We start from the raw sequence: 18,719 nt of genomic DNA on the forward strand, positions 1-18,719 counted from the left end.
GGCTGTTTAATATATTTAGTTTTACCTGAAAAATCAAGAAAATAGGTTGACTTTCATAGACGACTGAGGAAATGTAAAAATTCACGACAATTTTTCTAGTGAGAAGATTAAATCAAAGGATATTTACATTTTATATTAAAATAAAATGATTGATGAAATACCAAAATAGTTGTGGATTAATTGGATAAAGTATTAATCATCAATTCATTCATTAATTTTAATTGGCAAGTTTGTACAAGAGAGACAAACTTTTTTCCCCATTTTTGCTGTTTTTTGTCCCAAATATTTTATCTCACAATCTTACAAAATTGCATTTTCCTAATTTAAAAAAAATCATGATGTTATTCATTATTTAAAATAAAATATCAAACTCATATTATCACAACAGTACTCAACAGTAAACTTACATTTTCTTGTTAATTATATATTTCTTTTAATATTTTGACTCTATTCCTGTCAAATTACTGCTGATTTTTCAATTTTTGCTGTTTTGATAAATTTTGTGAAATTATACTTTTAGAATCTGATGTGGGGCAATAAAACCAACAGCCCCGGGCCGCAGCTTGGACACCCCTGTACTAATATAACTGGCAAAGAGCCATTGCATTTGTCATTCTTTTGAGCTAAGCTCCACATATGCTTGTCAAAATGACATCCTCCCCCTCTGGAAACACATTCAAGTGCATACATGAATTACTACATTAATTAAGAATAATAAACTATTTGCTTCTATCGGTATTTGCATGGTGATGGACTGACTCAGTCTTAGAACATCTAGTACTAGTTCTAAGGTCTTCTGTGATAGAAAAAAAGCTGTATTGCATAGCAATAACCTTATTTCATGTGCCAATAACACACAGCGACGGAAACGAGATGACAAAGCTGTCATAAAACGTAACTATCGGACCTTTTGATAACGAAAACAAGGTTTGTTGTCGGCAACATGGGCGCACACATGAGCGGGCCTCTGACACAGAAACTCTGAAACTGTGCATCATCACCGAGGTATTTGCTTAGAAGTTGTCATAACAATAAACAGGAATATCACCATTGCAAACATGGATGGCCAAAGGGTATGATTGGATCGTTTTGCTGTCAGCTGGGATCTAAACCAACCTGGCTTTGGTTATTGTGTTGGCGTTGTCTATAGTACGTGTTTTATATGATGCAGCTGGAACTTGCATTGGGTGAAAACAATCGATAGTTGATCTGCACAGCTGCAGCAGGTGCTTAGGATAGGGGCGGTTCTTCCCTCTGGTAGCCTTCATTCATTTGCTTTCACATTCATATTTATACTTTGTAATATCACTTCTCTGGCAAGGAAAATTAAACCTTTTGGAAGGAGGATTTCACCCTTTTCAAATATTTAGCAATTATATTAGTGAACAGTTACAGAGCTGCGATTAAAAAGGCACGTGGCTTCATTTAAGTAATACACTACCGCTCAAAAGTTTGGTATCACTTGGAATTTTTTTTTGGTCCAGTCTGAGATATGGCTTTTTCTTGGGAGTCCTGCTATGAAGTCCAGCATCCTGAATTCGCCGCTACACTGTTGATACTGACACTGGTGTTTGATGGCTACTATTTAGTGCAGCTTTGAGGCAACTTTGTCTTAAACTACACACTCTCTTGCACAGTTGTGCATCGTTTTTCTGTCCTTGTTAGACTCAGTTTGTGCTGCTCTCTGAAGGGAGTAGTTAACAGCATGGTAAGAGATTTTTAGATGGCTTTTCTAATCATCTATTAGCCTTATAAAATGATAAACTTGGATTAGCAGCCATACCAGGAGATTAACAACTAACAGTTGTTGATAGTAGGCCTCTTTGCAAAAATGTAAATCCATCTTTGAAAATCATCTGAATTATTTTCATTGTTTGTGAAATGGATAAAAATGTTTGTGAAATGGAAAAAATTGTTTGTGAAATGCATGAAAATATGTTTTTCTTTGGAAAAGAAAGACATTTGCAAGTGATCCCAAACTTTTGAGCGGTAGTGTAGGTGCAGACTGAACTACCACAAGTCGTATTTCCAGACCCTTAACATTGTGATAGTAACCCAGCTTGTTATGCATTTCTCCACCTTAGGCTTGTGACCAGTTTAAGAGTCTTCGGAGGGAGATTGTAAAGGGGGGATGGGATACGAACCAGTCAGGTTGGCTGCTTGCCCAGCGGTCAAGGACAGTGACAGCATAACCCCCAAACGCTACGCCGGTTTGTGCTGCTGAGACGAGGGGGTGATTTAATGGCTGAGTCAAGTATCCAGCAGAGTGTGATCAGGGAGCATGATGACGACTAGTACTTACGGGAGAAAAAATATATATATATTTAAAAAAAGAAATAAATCAAACGGGAAATAGAGCAGAAACGTTCACATGCATGCAAAGCCATGCCTGATTGCATCAGGGAGCGCTGTGCCTTGTACACGTTTGCCAAGCAGTGGTGAGCACTCTTCCTATCCGTCACTGTGTCTCATTTACTGACGCAAACTGTATCCAATGCTGTACATGTCACGATAACCAATTGTACTGGACGATATTTGTCCTATAAATGATTGCTGATCAGCGATATTATATATTATATAAATTGTCATTTTTGTTGTTTTTCAGTAAGATATCATGCCTGCCAGTGTCAGCTGGTGTCAGGAAATTTTTTGGGAACTTTACAGAAGCACCTGGCGCCGTCTGCCTTTTTAAATGTAACCAGCCTGGAGCGGTTTTGGAGAGCTTGGCATTTACCCACAACAAGGACCAGCAGTGTGGGTAGCTACACTCAACTCATTTTGAAATAAACAATATATCAAAGATGCAACCTTGAAGTAGCAACAGTGGAAATGCGGGCCGGGGGGTGATGCCTTAGTTTGAGTGACACATACTTTTAAATGCAGAGCTGTCGGATAAATAAACATCAGCAGCTCTCGAGAACTGAGTCAGCTAGTGGAAAATCCTCACTTCAACAAATATTGAATTGCATTCTCTTCATGTCCCACTGGCGTACCCATTGCCATCTCACTTTAGAACGTGATGATATTTTGTCAACCAACACATTTAAAAGAAGTTGTACTTTTCAAGTTACATATTTCAAGAAGAGAACTGCATCCCAGCTTTGTGATAAAGGCGAAAGAGCGTATTATTAGTATCAACTTTGCTCCTTGCGCTTTGCCATTTTATGTCATTTTCCGCATATTTCAACTTTCTTCTTAAATAATCTTTGTAAAGTTGGAGTTTTCCGCAACCTAACTTTCAAAAAATGTCATTTGTAGTTTTTCCTGAATATTTCGACTCTATGCCACTAAAACTGAAACAGTTCATTCTTGTAAAACTGCTACTTTTTTGGGTTAGAATACAACTGTTTTCTCTAAATATTTTGACTTTCTTGAATGAAAATGACAGCCGTTTTTTTTTTTGTTTCTGCTGTTAGTTTTCCAAGCAGTTCAGCTATCTTTTTGTAATTTTTCTTGTCTTTATTACTTTTTTCCATAATATTTCGACTTCATTCTCATAACATAACTTTTCCCGCAACCACGTTTTTCAGAAATTATGTTTTTTTGTTTTCCATCTTGACAGTTGGAAAAAACAACATGTTTTTTTTTCTTTGGTATTTCAAAATTTTAATACTAAAATTGTGTTATTTAATCATTCTTTTTTATTGTTAGATTACAACTTTTCTCTTAATTCTATCTCTTATTAAGAGATAGAATCTCTTAATATTTTGACTTTATTCTTGTAAAATTACTGCAGATTTAAAATTTTTTGCTGTTTTTCTTCTTGTAATATATTTTTAAAGCAGGTAACTTATACTTATACTCTATGCAATGTATGTATCACCCTCCCACCCGTCAATGTGTTCCCTCATGTACCCAATTTCATACCTGTGGCCTCCACCATGCCCTCCAGGATAACCACGATCTCAAACTCCTCCTTCTCCATTTGTGCCAGGGACATCTCCCAGAAAGGACTCTTCTCGTTGATCTCATGTGAGATGATGAGCGGCGACACCAGGAACAGTCGGTCGTCCCCCGTGTCGAAGCCGATGTTTATGTCCGTTTGGTTGAGCGGGATAAACTCCCCCTCCTTTGTCTGCTGTGAGCGGATCAGCTTTGCTCGGATGGAGGCTTCCACAATGTGAGAATTCCTCAGGTCCCCCACCCGAAACATCAGGCACATCTTGTTGTCCCGCACCGATATCACAGCGTTGTGTGAGAACATGAGGGTCTCTGCTCGGTTCTTTGGCTGTGAGATCTTGACGAACATGCAGCCCACCATCATGGCGTTGACAATGGAACCCAGTATGGCCTGCACCAAAAGCAAAACGATACCTTCAGGGCATTTCTCCGTGATAACACGATAACCGTACCCGATTGTGGTCTCTGTCTCAATAGAGAAAAGGAAGGCAGAGACAAAACTGTTCAGGTTCTCCACGCAGGGGGTCCAGCCCTCTTCATCTGCATGCACGAGATCTCCACGAATTAGTGCAATCAGCCACCACAGAAATCCAAAGAAAAGCCAGTTGACGACGTACACCAGGGTGAAAATAAAGAGACTAAGACGCCAGCGGAGGTCGACTAGTGTTGTGAACAAGTCACTGAGGTATCGGTAGGTCTCTTGCACGTTTCCATGGTGGACGTTGCACTTGCCGTCCTTTTGCACGTAGCGCTGACGTGGTTTCTTGCCAGGGTCGGATATCAAGTGCGTTCGCTCTGTCGAGATCTGGGCTTCCCGTAAGTGTTTGGGAAGTTTCTTCACCTGTATGGAGAAAGCAGATATGGCGAGACAATGTCAGAAGTACAGGAACACCCATAAATGATCTCTTTCCATGAACTCAACAATCATTTACTGGGGTAAGGCTTTTTATGTGATTTTCTCACAAAATTCACTGCAATAAAACAGGAAGCACTCACCAACGCATCGGTGGATGGTGCACTTGTACACGTTAACATTTGGTAATGGTAATGGTTTTATTTCAGTTGAACATGCATCAGATTACAATTGAGTGCATCCCATAATCAGTTCACATTTCCACATGTCCAAAAGGAGTAGGAAGAAGCAAAGCTTATTAAATCCTACCCCTCCATCTGGTACTTTTACAATCAGTAACTGTTACATTTGTTCACTTCCTGCTTTCCTAATCCAAGTTTTTTTTATATTTATTTTAATTTTAAAAATTAATTAATTAATTAGCTAATTAGTTAAAAAAAGATTGTTACATACCGAAGTACGAGGTGATATGACCATACAATGACATAATGGGTACCATAGTAAGTGTCAATATAGTGATATATATAGCACATCATGACTGGTTCAAGACTCTTCATCCTTGTATTTAGCAAACATCAACTGCTTGTATTGTTTCTTGAATTGGCTCATCGTTGTGCATTGTTTGAGTTCCTTACTCAATCCATTCCATAGTTTGATTCCACATACTGAAATGCTATGGCTTTTTAACGTAGTCCTCGCATACAAGTGTTTCAAATTGAGTTCTTCCCTGAGATCATATCTATTTTGTAGAGAAGTATCGGATGACATTTTTAGGTAATTGGTTATTTTTAGCCTTATGCATTATTTCAGCTGTTTGAAGATTAACTATATCAGCAAGGTAAAGTATTTGTGATTTTACAAATAAGTTTAATATTATTAAACTGTCAATTTTAGAGGTTAATAGTTCTAATGTATTTCTCAGAAATTACAACCTCCAGAAATGATCGTCTCGTATTGCATTGATTTGGTTTTGGATTGGTTTTGAGCGCTCATTGATCTTGGTTGACCAGGCGTGTTGTGTTGGCAACCATTCAGCCCAAGTCTCTTGTTGTTGTTTAATCTGCATTGGTGTATACTAGGAGAAAGAGTGGAGAAAACCTCAGTTAAACAGATAACAAAACAAGGATGCTGAGTCTTTGTTGGCTCAACTCCAGAGAACCGATCTGGCTCTACTGCAGCTTCCTCTCCTTCCCCCGTCCCCTCTCCCCGATCACACTTGGGATCCTGGCAAGCCTCCACAGGAACAGCCGTGCATCCTCCATCCATCCCGTAGATACTAATTACATCCTTCAAAAAGAGTGATCACTCTTACTGCTCTCTTATGAAGACGACTCGCTTTCCAGTCCCTGCCAATAAGAGGGATGAAACACCAACACCGATACCGAACTTTGCATGACTTGTAACGTTCACAAATAAGAAAATCAATGACTGTCACGCTCTTGTCCCTATTTTTGGAATTGTGTACGCATGAGATGATGCTGATGGAGGGCAGCGGCGCCTTTTCAACGAGACCCAAGGACATGCTGGCATCACACCTGCAATGTTGACAACTGAAAAATGTTGAGTCAAGAAAACGTCTCTCTTGCCACTAATCAGACACCTGTGATTCATCGCTCTCCTGAGACGCAACCTCAGTAAAGTTGTTCTTATTGTGTACTCCTACTCAGCTTTTCATTTCAGGCGGCAACGGTCTTAAGGTGTCGAAATAACGTCCTTGCCAAGCCTTTGATTGTCGTAAAGAATGTCGTCTACAAGATGTTTTATTCAGGACTGGCAACTTCGACTGAGATGTCACCTCTCAATAAGAAATAAATTTACTTAGTCCAGCGCCTATTGAGTGTTCAGCTATCAATTGGAGGTGATCTTTATTTAAGGAACATTTGGACAAAGCAGACTTGAAAGACGATGCTTATTGACTTGGCAGTGCAATTAGTCCTTTGATGACTGCGCATTTACTAGATGTCAGTGGACGACATTTAACCAACTGTGCTCAAACTCCTTGATCCACAAGCAGACACCCCCTCATTTTTGAATGTGCTTCATATGATAAGACCAACAACTTTACAGAGAATTTATACAGCTTTGCGTATGAAGGGAAAAAGCAAGATGAATGACAAAATCTCTTCCTGGTGTGGGGCTGGAGCTAACTGAGTGATTGATGAAGCTGTCGAGAGCGGTGCCACCCAATCTTTGGCCTCTCAAGTCAACACAGTCCCTGGAGCAGGGTGACGGCCCTTTTACACTAATTCATTAATGTCTCCACACTGCGGTGCTAAGTGGGTGATGCGTTTTCTTATTGAGCTTTCCTGGCCACTAAGAGTATAAGTTGTAGTTTGTCTCAGAATCGGGCAGAGATAACAAAACCATCAAACTTCACCATCTCTTCCCAGGCCATCTTTGCCTTGACTCTTCATCCGATCAGCGCTAAGCAAACTTTACATATGGTATTGGTAATGGTTTAATTGTATTTGAACATGCATCAGGTTACAATGGAATGCATTATTTAATTTTATTTTAACGGTCAGTACGTTAAACGTATGCAGGTGCGTTTTAAATATCGATTGCACCGCTCTTGGTGTGTTTACATTTACATTCCTATTACTCATGACACAGGCTACGGGATCACTGTAGAGACAACGTCTCCAATTTACTTATTCTAAAATTGACATGTTTCAAAGAGAGACTTACCACTTCCACACAGACTGGGAGAACTTTTTTTCTACTCTGTCATTTAGTTCCATGCCATGGCTGACTACATGCAGTGTTAAGGTAATGCAATATCGTGTCAGATGTCATCAATGTAACATTGCTGATGCTTAATGACCAGACTACTACAAATAACTTTCATTCATTCCTTCATTTTATATACAACTTATCCTCACTAGGGCCGCAGGTGTATGCTGGAACCTACCCTGACTTTGGGCAAGGGGCAGGTTACCTTGGACTGGTCGCCAGCCAATCATAGGGCGAACAGCCATTCACACTCACATTCATACCTATGGACAATTTGGAGTCGCCACTTTACACGAATTTCCTTTTTATATTTTTTCACTAGTAATAGGCCATAGTCAACCACAAAACAGCGATCATTTATTAATCTCCCTTAGTCTCCCTTGACTAGGGAGTCCCCCCCGGGATCAATTTTTGGGCCCACCCTTACTGCTCTGTGTCTTGTCCCACTGTATACCTACCATTAACAAAAAAATCCCCTCAAGAACCAAAAGATATCTGGAATCGACATTGGTTCGGAACACGCCTACCTTTTCATAAATGGCCTTCTAGCCAAAAAGTTTTCATTTCCACTTTTCCATGCATTATTAAAGTAAAAAAAATGAAGTTGTTATATATGATTTTTCAAATATACATAATAAATGTTATCATTTTTGAAACAATTGCCCCTTTCAAATTATCGCTAGCTTCAATTAGGTAAATATTTATGTAGGTTTAAATTAAGTCCATTGGATAGATGGCTTTGCCTTATTACCTGTGCAGGTGTGACGCCTATCTCTATGTTGTGGTCCATGAGGACTCTGGAATCTCCTGCCATCCTCAACTGAAGCTGAACACCTACAAGACATAAGGCAATTATACGTAAGACGTCAGCTGCCAAAATGGGACGTTCCCCATATTGACCCGTCACAATAAGACCAAACAATACATCTGATGTTACCTTTAAACCCTCTTTCAGTTGTGGGAAAAAAACATACATGCACACAAGTGTTGTGCTGATGTCAAGTGCCAACCCTGCAGGCAAATTTATTTTCTTCCTGTCATTTAAATCGCCGCAATTTGTCATGATGTCAGTATATATCAGCGGCTATTAGACAGTACACAAATAACACAAGTGTAAGGTTAAAATGGGCACATGTTCTACAAATTACAGTTGTTATTATTAGGGGTTGATGTGTTTTGTGTGTGTGTGTGTGTGTGTGTGTGTGTCAGGCATATGAGAAAGCAAGCAAGCGGTTGTCTCTGGTGTTCAACTGACATAACAATAGATGGAAAAAAGCGGCACAATCAGAGCCCTAATTTCTGCTGTAATCCAGTTAAACCTTTTGAGTTCCACAAGAGGCAATTAATTTAAAGAGCCCCGGGGTGTAGTTGGAAAATCTGCTACTTTTAATTTAACAAAAGGACCAATGGAGTCCTAGCCAGCGCTCTGTAATCAACCGGGCAAAAAAGCAACACAGATAAATGACTTCTTATGGCGACTTCCTGACCCCAATGCCATCTGACATTTCCTCATCTGTCTTTAGCGTCAATCTATTTGATCACCAGCAAAGCCAAGGAGAGGTAGCGCGGAGGCGAGAGAGGAAAAAGTGAGAGGAACACATCACAAATCAGGCCCACACAGGAATGTAGTGTTGACATTGATGGGCCAAAGCAAAGGGCAGAGTGACGTGACGAGCATCTGAGCAGGCAGACAGACAGACCAACAGTGAGACAGACAGGATGTGCAGGAACCATACGCAAAATTTCTCTCTGAATACACAAGGAGAAAAAAATCCCCATGAATTAAACATGATTTCATGGAGATCTGTGAAGTCCAAACCTGTAGCAAACAACAGCTAGACTCTGATTGCGGTCTACTCGACCAACCCTGAATGGGAGGTATGACAACATGCTAATTTTGTTGTTGTCATAGCGTATTAAGAGGAGTGTATCCAAGTTGAATTTATATAGTATTGTTCCTTCAGACCATGTACTATAATAAAAATGTAAGTGCTGTACTCACTGTTATTACGATATATACACTACCGTTCAAAAGTTTGGGATCACTTGGAATGTTTTTGGCCAGTCTGAGATATGGCTTTTTCTTGGCAGTCCTGCTTAGAAGTCCAGCATCCTGAAGTCGCTGCTGGTGTTTGAATGGTACTATTTAGTGCAGCTGTGAGGCATCTTTGTCTTAAACTACACACTCTCTTGCACAGTTGTGCAGTGTTTTTCTGTCCTTGTTAGACCCAGTTTGTGCTTCTCTCTGAAGGGAGTAGTTAACAGCATGGTAAGAGATTTTAGTTTTAGTTTAGATTTTTAGATGGCTTTTCTAATCATCTATTAGCCATATAAAATGATGAACTTGGATTAGCAGCCATACCAGGAGATTGATGCAGAGGACTGACAGTTGTTGATAGTAGGCCTCTATGCAAAAATGGATATCCTTCTTTGAAAATCATCTCATTCATTTTAATTGTTTGTTAAATGGAAAAAAATGTTGGTGAAATACATGAAAATTTGTTTTTCTTTAGAAAACAAAATACTGTGCAAATGATACCGAACTTTTGAGCGGTAGTGTATGTTGTGTTCAAAAGTTTAAACCTGACTTTGACTTTAGTTTCCTTAGTTGCTGATGCTGCAAACTGCATTAATCTATTCAGTGAAACTTTGACTGCAAAACATCCATTACTTATATTGTATATCAACTCTAGTACAATTGTGCATTCATGCTTTCTGCTACAAAGCATGCCGTGGTTACAAATGGTAGTCGGGCGTTGCAAACTCAGCAGTATTCCTTTTATTTTACAATACAAATGTGACTTGCTCATCTGTAGGCTTTGTGGGTCACACATCACAATTTAGTTTTGTAGAGTCAAAACAACCTTCCTATTGGGAGGAAGCAAGGAACTTGAATGAAAAAGATGGAATCAAACACCAAAGCTTATCTTTTGTCCGTGCTTCTTGGCCATGGAGCAAAAGCAAAGAGTTATTGTCACGGCTATGGCCGCATAAAGTAACATAGCCTCATCCGTATCTCTGCTCACTTATGACACTTCCAGGTCGGCTAGGGCAAATGTCTAAAAACGTCCCCTACTCGTTTGGCTCCAGGCTGCACCGACACTGATATACACCCTCGTAGACTCGTATATACAAAGTTCTTGCCAACCCTCCCCTCCCCGTTTTCCCATTGTGTCCGATAGTGAGCCCAGTGTATCAAGTTGTGCCCTTCTCATGAGTGACCTTCTCCAAAGTGACACTGCTGCACTGAGACGTCCCTCTCACACTGGAGAAACAATTTCCCTAATGATATGTCAAACACTGTCAGTCACTCTCCCTCTGTCCTTGATTTATTCTTCACTTTATTGTGCTTGAGCCTATAGTTTCACGTGTGTCACTCATGCACATCATACAGTGGTGTGAAAGTGTTCCTGGTTTCTTTTTTTTAAAATTCAGATTTATGTAAATGCTTCCGATCATCAAACACATTTAAATATTAAATGTGATTGCGCCCCCGTTAAAACATTATTTGAGATCTATCAGTCTGTAAAAGGTTATAAAACTGTTTCTAAAGCTTTGAGTCTCCAGCAAACCATGTTTCAATGGTGAAAACATGGAACAGCAGTGAACCTTCCCAGGAATGGCCGGCCAAACAAAGTGACCCAAGAGTGTAGCGACAACTCATCCAAGAGGTCACAAAAGACCCCGCAACAACATCCAAAGAACCGCAGGCCTCACTTGTCTCAATTAAGGTCAGCGTCCATGATGCAACCATAAGAAAGACAGTGGACAAAACCGGCCTGAATGGCCTTCCAAGACCAAAACCACTGCTGAACAAGAACATTAAAGCTCATTTAAATTTTGCCAGACATTGTCAACTTTTGGAAGGTTTGTGTCCTATTACACCTGGTGTAAAAGTCATGGCAAATGTCAGAAAAAACGTCATACCAACAATAAAATATGGTGGTGGTAGTGTGATAGTCTGGGTCTGTTTTGCTGCTTCGGGACCAGGAAGACTTGTTGTGACAAATGGAACCATGAATTTTGCGGTCGGTGAGGTTGGTGACCTCAAGCAACCAACTTGGGTCCTGCAGCAGGGCAATGATCCTAAAAACACCAGGAAGCCCATCTCCGAATGGCAATGTGGAAGCATGACATCTTTGGAGTAGCCCAGTCAACGTCCTTCCCTGAATCCTATTCAGATGCTGTGGCATGACCTTACAAAAGGCGCTTCATGCTGGAAAACTCTCTAATGTGGCTGAATAACAACAATTCTGCAAAACAAGTGGGCCACAGTTCCTCCACAGCACTGAAAGAGACTCAACACTTGATTGCAGTTGTTGTTGCTCAGGGTGGCCTAACCTGCTATTAGATCTACGGAGCAATCATTTTTTCCCAAAGGGCCAATGTGGGTTTACATTGCCTTAGTAATGAAACTTTCATTTAAAAACTACATATTGTGTTCAGGTGTGTTGTCATTGGCTAATACACTACCATTTAAAAGTTTGGGATCACTTGCAAATTTCTTTGTTTTCCAAAGAAAAACAAATTTTCATGCATTTCACAAACAATTTTTTCCATTTCACAAACATTTAAAATGAATCAGATGATTTTCAAAGAAGGATCTCCATTTTTGCATAGAGGCCTACTATCAACAACTGTCAGTCCTCTGCATCAATCTCCTGGTATGGCTGCTAATCCAAGTTTATCATTTTATAAGATGATTAGAAAAGTCATCTAAAAATCTAAACTAAAATCTCTTACCATGCTGTTAGCACAAACTGGGTCTAACAAGGACAGAAAAACGCTGCACAACTGTGCAAGAGAGTGTGTAGTTTAAGACAAAGATGCCATCAAACACCAGTGTCAGTATCAACAGTGAAGCGGCGACTTCAGGATGCTGGACTTCATAGCAGGACTGCCAAGAAAAAGCCATATCTCAGACTGGCCAAAAACATTTCCAAGTCATCCCAAACTTTGGAGCGGTAGTGTATTTAAATGTTCTTTATGATCTGAAACATTTAGGTGTGACAAACATGCCAAAAAATAGAAAATCAGGAAGGGGGCAAACACTTTTTCACACCAGCGAACGTATTTTAACATTAGACATGCAGCTGAGTGGAGCTTGTATGGTTTACAAAGTCAACACCTCCTGAAACCACACCATCACCCTCTTAAACCGTGTTGGCTTAAAGTGTGAGCGATGGGGTGGGAAGACACGCATGGAGAGGGAGATGTTTCTTATCTGCTAGTGGTGTCAGACACCTGCTGTGATTGAGGGCTTAGATCTCATCCGCTCAGTGCTGCAGGCCTCACGGAGCTTTAGAGAGTGATGGACAAATAAAGGACTAAAGTGGACTGCCTGTATGTGTTTGTGGATGCTAACTCTTCTACCCTTGCTGCACATAAAAAAGAACATTTGAAAACTTAAAAAATTGTCAAAACCAGCACTCCTACTGTGTTGACTTACAATTATTTTTCTGGCAAATGCACCACATGGTTGCACTGTTATTAAACCCCATTAGTCGAATTGACTTTGTTTTTATTTTTCACACAGCTCAATGTGCTTTACAAACTAACTATACACTACCGCTGAAAAGTTTGGGATCACTTGGAAATGTTTTTGGCCAGTCAGATATGGCTTTTTCTTGGCAGTCCTGCTATAAAGTCCAGCATTTTTATGAATATGAATATGGTTTCACGGTTACAGGCGGCCCTCAAAGGTAACCGTAACGTTGAAAACAAGTTTGGCGGCCCTGAATGGTGCAATGAGACAGAGCTTTACAAACAATAAACAATCCAACGCTGGATAAGCTTCAGACAAGTTTCGCTAGCCCAGTTAAATCTTACCCTCTTTTATCTGCTAACATGTTAGAGGCAACGTTATTGGAGGCCATTGTATGTGGTATGCCTCCATACGACTACTCACATTCAAGGATTATTGTCCTTTTGTGTCATTGTTATTAAATATTGTATTGTATAGTTACCCGGTATATAAGTAGTGATGAGCGTAATATTTGATTTGTCAGTGTTTGTTTGATGATTAATCACATCTTGATGTAATTGCTGCATAATATAGTGCAGTATTGGCTGCAGGCAGCAGAGGCGCTGGTGATTCCGTGTCAACTACTTTGCAGATTGAAAGAAAAATTTTATTTGACTTAAATTTTAGCAGATCTCTTCTATTCAACTCCTCACACACTGGTATTGAAATAGGGATTCAGAACATTCAACATCCATTTCTTTAACACTACATTGTAGTTACCAAAAAGTAGGTTTAAAGTATCCCTGGCATGGAACAGCTCTCTAAAAGAATGGTTCAGGAACCGACTGACTCTGCAGTCCGTACATAAATCTGAATAAAAAGGGATTATAACTTTACATTTCCATGACAAGCTTCACCTCTTTGCTCCGGCAAGTGCGCTTCTAATATGCGTCGGTGCCACAAACACCTGCCCCCAGTCACTCCATCATGGAGAAAATTTGTCAATAAAAGAATACATCACACAGAGAAAATCAATGGTGTCGCCTTGTTAGCCGTCCCTCAATTTCCCCCCTTCATCCGTGTTAATGAGCTGCAAATGTATGGGAATATATTTCCCCTGGGTGACAAATGCTCACTTGCTGGATGCTTACGTAAAACCCGTGGGGGAAAAATTCTCCCAGATGTGAAGTAGGACTGAATGTGCTCGCTTCCCACGTCTTAATAGCACTGCAGTGATTAGCAGCGTCCATACTCAAAACAAAGTACAATTTCCATACATTGTCGTATCGGGAGACTTTCTCTTTCTTTGTTTACAATGATGATTTGTCCTTCCATTGCAGTAATCAGGATGTTGTAAGTGGATAGTGTGTTAGCTTGCAGCTTTACGAGGAACTACAATTTATGGGCCTTTTTGCCAGCGGGCCAATTAAAGTAATTTTGAGGTTGTGTTTTCCATTCTAAATTACACGAGAGCATTGCAACTGGAGGAGTCTTCCTTAGTGGTTCAGTTCAACTGGCCTGACCTGATTGGTTATCTTCATTGGGTAGACATGAGACATCAACGTCGACCTATCTTAACAAAAGGACCCCTCTTGAATTGGATAAAGGATGACCCTTTATTAAATCATTAAAGCCAATCTTAACCTCATTGGGCCCCAGGACTGAATGTTAGGGTACTTAATCTCACATAACCTGCTGCTTACAGATAAGAACAGAATCCATCCATTAATCAAGAATCTTCAGCAGACGAAACATAAGAGTCAAGAGGTCATCGCTGAAATATTCAAAATGGACGGTTTGCACCAAAGCAGAAATATAATAAGTCTGGTAAGGCTTACTGGTGATCAGTGAGTAGGCTGTACTATAAATCTCCATGCTCGGACTCGTAGGTGCAGTTGAATTTGCATTGCTAGATTTATGAGTGCTTTCCCTATGGGGGTAAGCAAATTACATAAGCAATTCTAACTGCTTAATATATTCATATAAGGTGAAAAGGCAAATTTGAATTAAAATTCAAAGCTCGCAAAGTTAAATTATACACTGTCATCTTCCTAGGCCCACTACATTCTAGAAGCAAGCAGTAATATTGTAGCTGTCTCATGAAAACCTAAAATGCCAACTTTTTTTTTTCCGTCACGGACTACTAACAACTAATATAAAAATGTTTAATTACACCACCGCTCAAAAGTTTGGGATCACTTGGAAATGTTTTTGGCCAGTCTGAGATCTGGCTTTTTCTTGGTAGTCCTGCTATAAAGTCGCCGCTTCACTGTTGATACTGACACTGGTGTTGGTAAGAGCATGGTAAGAGATTTTAGTTTTAGTTTAGATTTTTAGATGGCTTGCACAATTGTGCATCGTTTTTCTGTCCTAGTTAGACCAAGTTTGTGCTGCTCTCTGAAGGGAGTAGTTAACAGCATGGTAAGAGATTTTAGTTTTAGTTTAGATTTTTAGATGTTTTTTCTAATCATCTATTAGCCTTATAAAATGATGAACTTGGATTAGCAGCCATACCAGGAGATTGATGCCGAGGACAGTTGTTGATAGTAGGCCTCTATGCAAAAATGGAGATCCTTAATTTTCATTGTTTGTGAAATGCATGAAATTTTTTTTTTTTTTTTGCAAGTGATCCCAAACTTTTGAGCGGTAGTGTATGTGTAGTTTAGACGCGTATCTACTGGAACTGTCCATCAAAATATGTACTCTTCAGACATGTCCTCCATACATTTTGATGAAAGAAAATTGGTCAAGATGAGAGTTATTTTAATAAAGCAAATGAAGACAACCTTGCATTTATATGGTTCCTTATTATGAAACAGTCCCAATGTTCCAAAAGTAATAGGTGGCCCCAGGGACTGTTTATGAGCAACCAACGTGCACTTTAATAATATTCATATTCGGTTTGACCACCACCAGACTTGAACATTTTCGATGGCGCTTATCCTCACTGGAGCCTATCCCAGCTGTCTTTGGGCAAGAGGCCAATCAGATGGCACATATAGACAATCATTACTCTCACATTCATACCTATGAGTCACAGATTAACCTAGCATGTTTTTGGAATGTGGGAGGAAACCGGAGTACCTGGAGAAAACCCACGCATGCACGGGAAGAACATGCTAACTCCACACAGATGCCCAAGAAGAGATTCAAACCCAGGTCTTCCCGTGTGGCTGACATGCTAACTACTTGGGCACTGTGCTGCCCTGGGCTTGAACAACCCGCTTTTATTGCAGGTTTAAATGATCTCACGATAGGCACAATAACAATAACATAATAACAGAAACATGGGTTATTGTTGCGGCACACAAAAAGCTAAAACTCAACTCTGAACCGTCACTTCTTGTCTGCTTCCCTTCAAGATAAACTGTCTTAAGTGGCTTTTCCAATTAGGTAGGATGAATGTAAATGGGGATTATTTGCGGAAGTGGGTTTTCTCCGGGTACGACTGTTTCCTTCCACATTCCAAAAACATGCATGTTAGGTTATTTGACTACACCAAAGTAAATTTGAATGCTTCCTTTGTCGATATTACTTGGCTGGTATCTGTCTGTAGTGTCCCAACTCTAAAAGTATGTCTACAGTATGTTTGGCCACTCGACATGTTTGTTAGGCACACTTTTATGCCTTACAAAAGCCGAGAAATGTTTTTCGCAATATTAAAAATGAATTCTATGAAAAGTGAGGTTTCACAGTAATCTAATTGATGCATGCAGGCCAGAAAAATGTTGACTCCAATGTAAGATATCAATGTAATTTAGATAAACATTAGACATGAATGGTAAATGGCATCCATGAGACGTCCTGTTAATGTGGAAAAATAATCTCATAGTTGTTACAAGTGCATTAATGATTATAATTATGTATTTCTTGGGAGATATTTGACATTTTCCAAGGCAAGGGATTATTCCTGCATAAACCATTGACAGAATGTACGCCTAATTTTCCATACATGGCTTTGACCTCCAATTCATTAATCACATATCCAATTAATCATTCCCAGCTCCACATCTAACCTCTGACCCCTTGTACCCCATTTGCTAGGGAGATGCGGACATACAGTGGATAGCAGCCAAGCAGGAGTGGAGTGAAGTCCGCACTGATTCGCAGCTACATCGTGATGTGCGGATAATAAGGTCAAAAGGCTGTTCATCACAAAGCGTCACATCTTGGTTGTTCACACTTTCCCCCAGCACGCTTAAAATAGCCAATAATGATCCAAGCATCTGTGAGCGGGGGTCATTAATGATTACAGTGATATACTGTAAGTAGCTGCTGTGAAGTGCTTTTCTTGCTGAGACATTTCCAAATGTTAGAACTTGCCCTCCCTTCCCTGTTAATGAAGAGCGCCGATTTGGCTCGCTTTTGATGTTTTTCTCCCCCAGCCGACCCGAGAGAAACATTAAAAAATGATCGATTCGGCGTGTTGCCTACTTTTGACGCCTTGGCTCTGATGAGACAATAGCAGCAATGGAGAGATGTACTTGATTAATTCGGCCGCTAAGCCGCACTGCATTGCCATAAAAGTTTTACGGCTACTACTCTCGAGATGTTTCCTCCAGAGAGCACTGGACTACATGCAGGCCCTTACGACATGCAGAGCTAATCCAAGGGAATCAATATAAATGATTCCAACTCAATGCTTCGGTGTAGCCTGCAATATTCATGAAACCACAGCCAGCAGATATCACCGCCGACACTGCTGTATCGTCTAAAAGCAAAAACGTGCTATACAAGCCACGTACTATACAATACGGGCCACGTACTACCCCCTTCCCCCACTTATAGTAGCGCAGATGCACTCTGCAAACTCCTGCATTGCACTGTATGCAACTATATGGCACCACGCTGCGCACGAGGGGGGCGGACATGCGGCCATCACCCTGCTCCCTCCCCGGCCCTTCTTCTTCCTCCTCCTAACCACGAGGGTTGGTGGCTGACGTACGCCTCACCGCAGTGACACCGGCGATAAAAGATGAGGTGTGATGTGATTAGATTGATGGAGGAGGCTAATCCGGCCACATTTTCCCCATCATCACTTTTTTTGCTCCGTGTTCTCTGCATCTGCCTTTGTCACTTTGATTCCTGCTCAAGTTGCAACATACTGCACACTTTATTCAGCGACACCAGATGGGGAAAGCCGTCATGCAAACAGATCCACACTATGAGGAAGAGCTTCGATAGCTCCGCTCTCCCTATCGCCATCATCAGCGGCATTCATGAGGCTTACCTTCAGGGCATTGTGGGAGTAGCTGTCTCTTCCAGGCATTCTCTTCTTCTTTCCAGGACTGTGAACTCCTTTTTTTTTTTGTAGCTCTCCTACCGCTCCTCTCTCTTCCTGCCAGCCAGCTCCTTCTGCTCCTCACCACTCTATATCAAGTCCTGTGTGAGAGAGGGGGTCTCGGCCAGAGAGAATGGTAATGGTGGTGGTGAGATAGATGCGGAGTCAGAGCGGGAGAGAGAGAGAGAGTGAGAGAGAGCAAGAGAGGGGACAAGGCAAGGGGATGTAAATATGTGTGTGTGTGAGCGCTCTCTTGATTGCTTCTGTCTTCTCACTTCCACGTACATATTGCACCTCTCGTCCCTCGGGATATATCCTTCCTTGAGTGTGTGTGTGTGGATAGAATACACACACACACAACCATTTTAGACGTGTGTTTGTACCACATGGCTTGCATCTTTTCCCCTCAACGTAAAAGTCAAGTGTAGTTTTTACAAAGAGAGCGAGGATGAAGAGAAGACGGTGTGTGTGTGTGTTGAGGATGCAGA

The 18,719-nt window shown here is 40.6% G+C and overlaps 1 protein-coding gene and 1 long non-coding RNA gene across 3 annotated transcripts in view; one reads left to right on the plus strand and one right to left on the minus strand.

The window, feature by feature from the left end:
* Positions 1-18,412, minus strand: part of kcnj5 (potassium inwardly rectifying channel subfamily J member 5) — a 30,120-nt gene extending 11,708 nt beyond the window's left edge. The window contains exons 1-3 of one of the 2 annotated variants that reach the window (XM_058080202.2): positions 18,181-18,410; positions 8,238-8,320; positions 3,868-4,741 (exon numbers count right to left, since the gene is read on the minus strand). In XM_058080202.2, the coding sequence (XP_057936185.1) occupies positions 3,868-4,741; positions 8,238-8,300 (937 nt within the window). In that variant the 5' untranslated portion in view covers positions 8,301-8,320; positions 18,181-18,410. Of the gene's footprint in view, positions 1-3,867; positions 4,742-8,237; positions 8,321-18,180 lie in introns of both variants that reach the window. The other variant, XM_058080203.2, reaches the window with a different exon arrangement.
* LOC131134684 (uncharacterized) overlaps positions 1-18,719 on the plus strand; it is a 60,079-nt gene that overhangs the window by 16,198 nt on the left and 25,162 nt on the right. Inside the window, exon 2 of the long non-coding RNA XR_013627981.1 lies at positions 16,995-17,086. This is a non-coding gene — a long non-coding RNA (uncharacterized LOC131134684). The remainder of the gene's footprint in view (positions 1-16,994; positions 17,087-18,719) is intronic.

The sequence above is a fragment of the Doryrhamphus excisus genome, linkage group LG8 (assembly GCF_037039965.1).
Source record: "Doryrhamphus excisus strain RoL-2023G ecotype Guam linkage group LG8, RoL_Dexc_Guam_v1.1, whole genome shotgun sequence".
Taxonomy (NCBI): Eukaryota; Metazoa; Chordata; class Actinopteri; order Syngnathiformes; family Syngnathidae; genus Doryrhamphus; species Doryrhamphus excisus.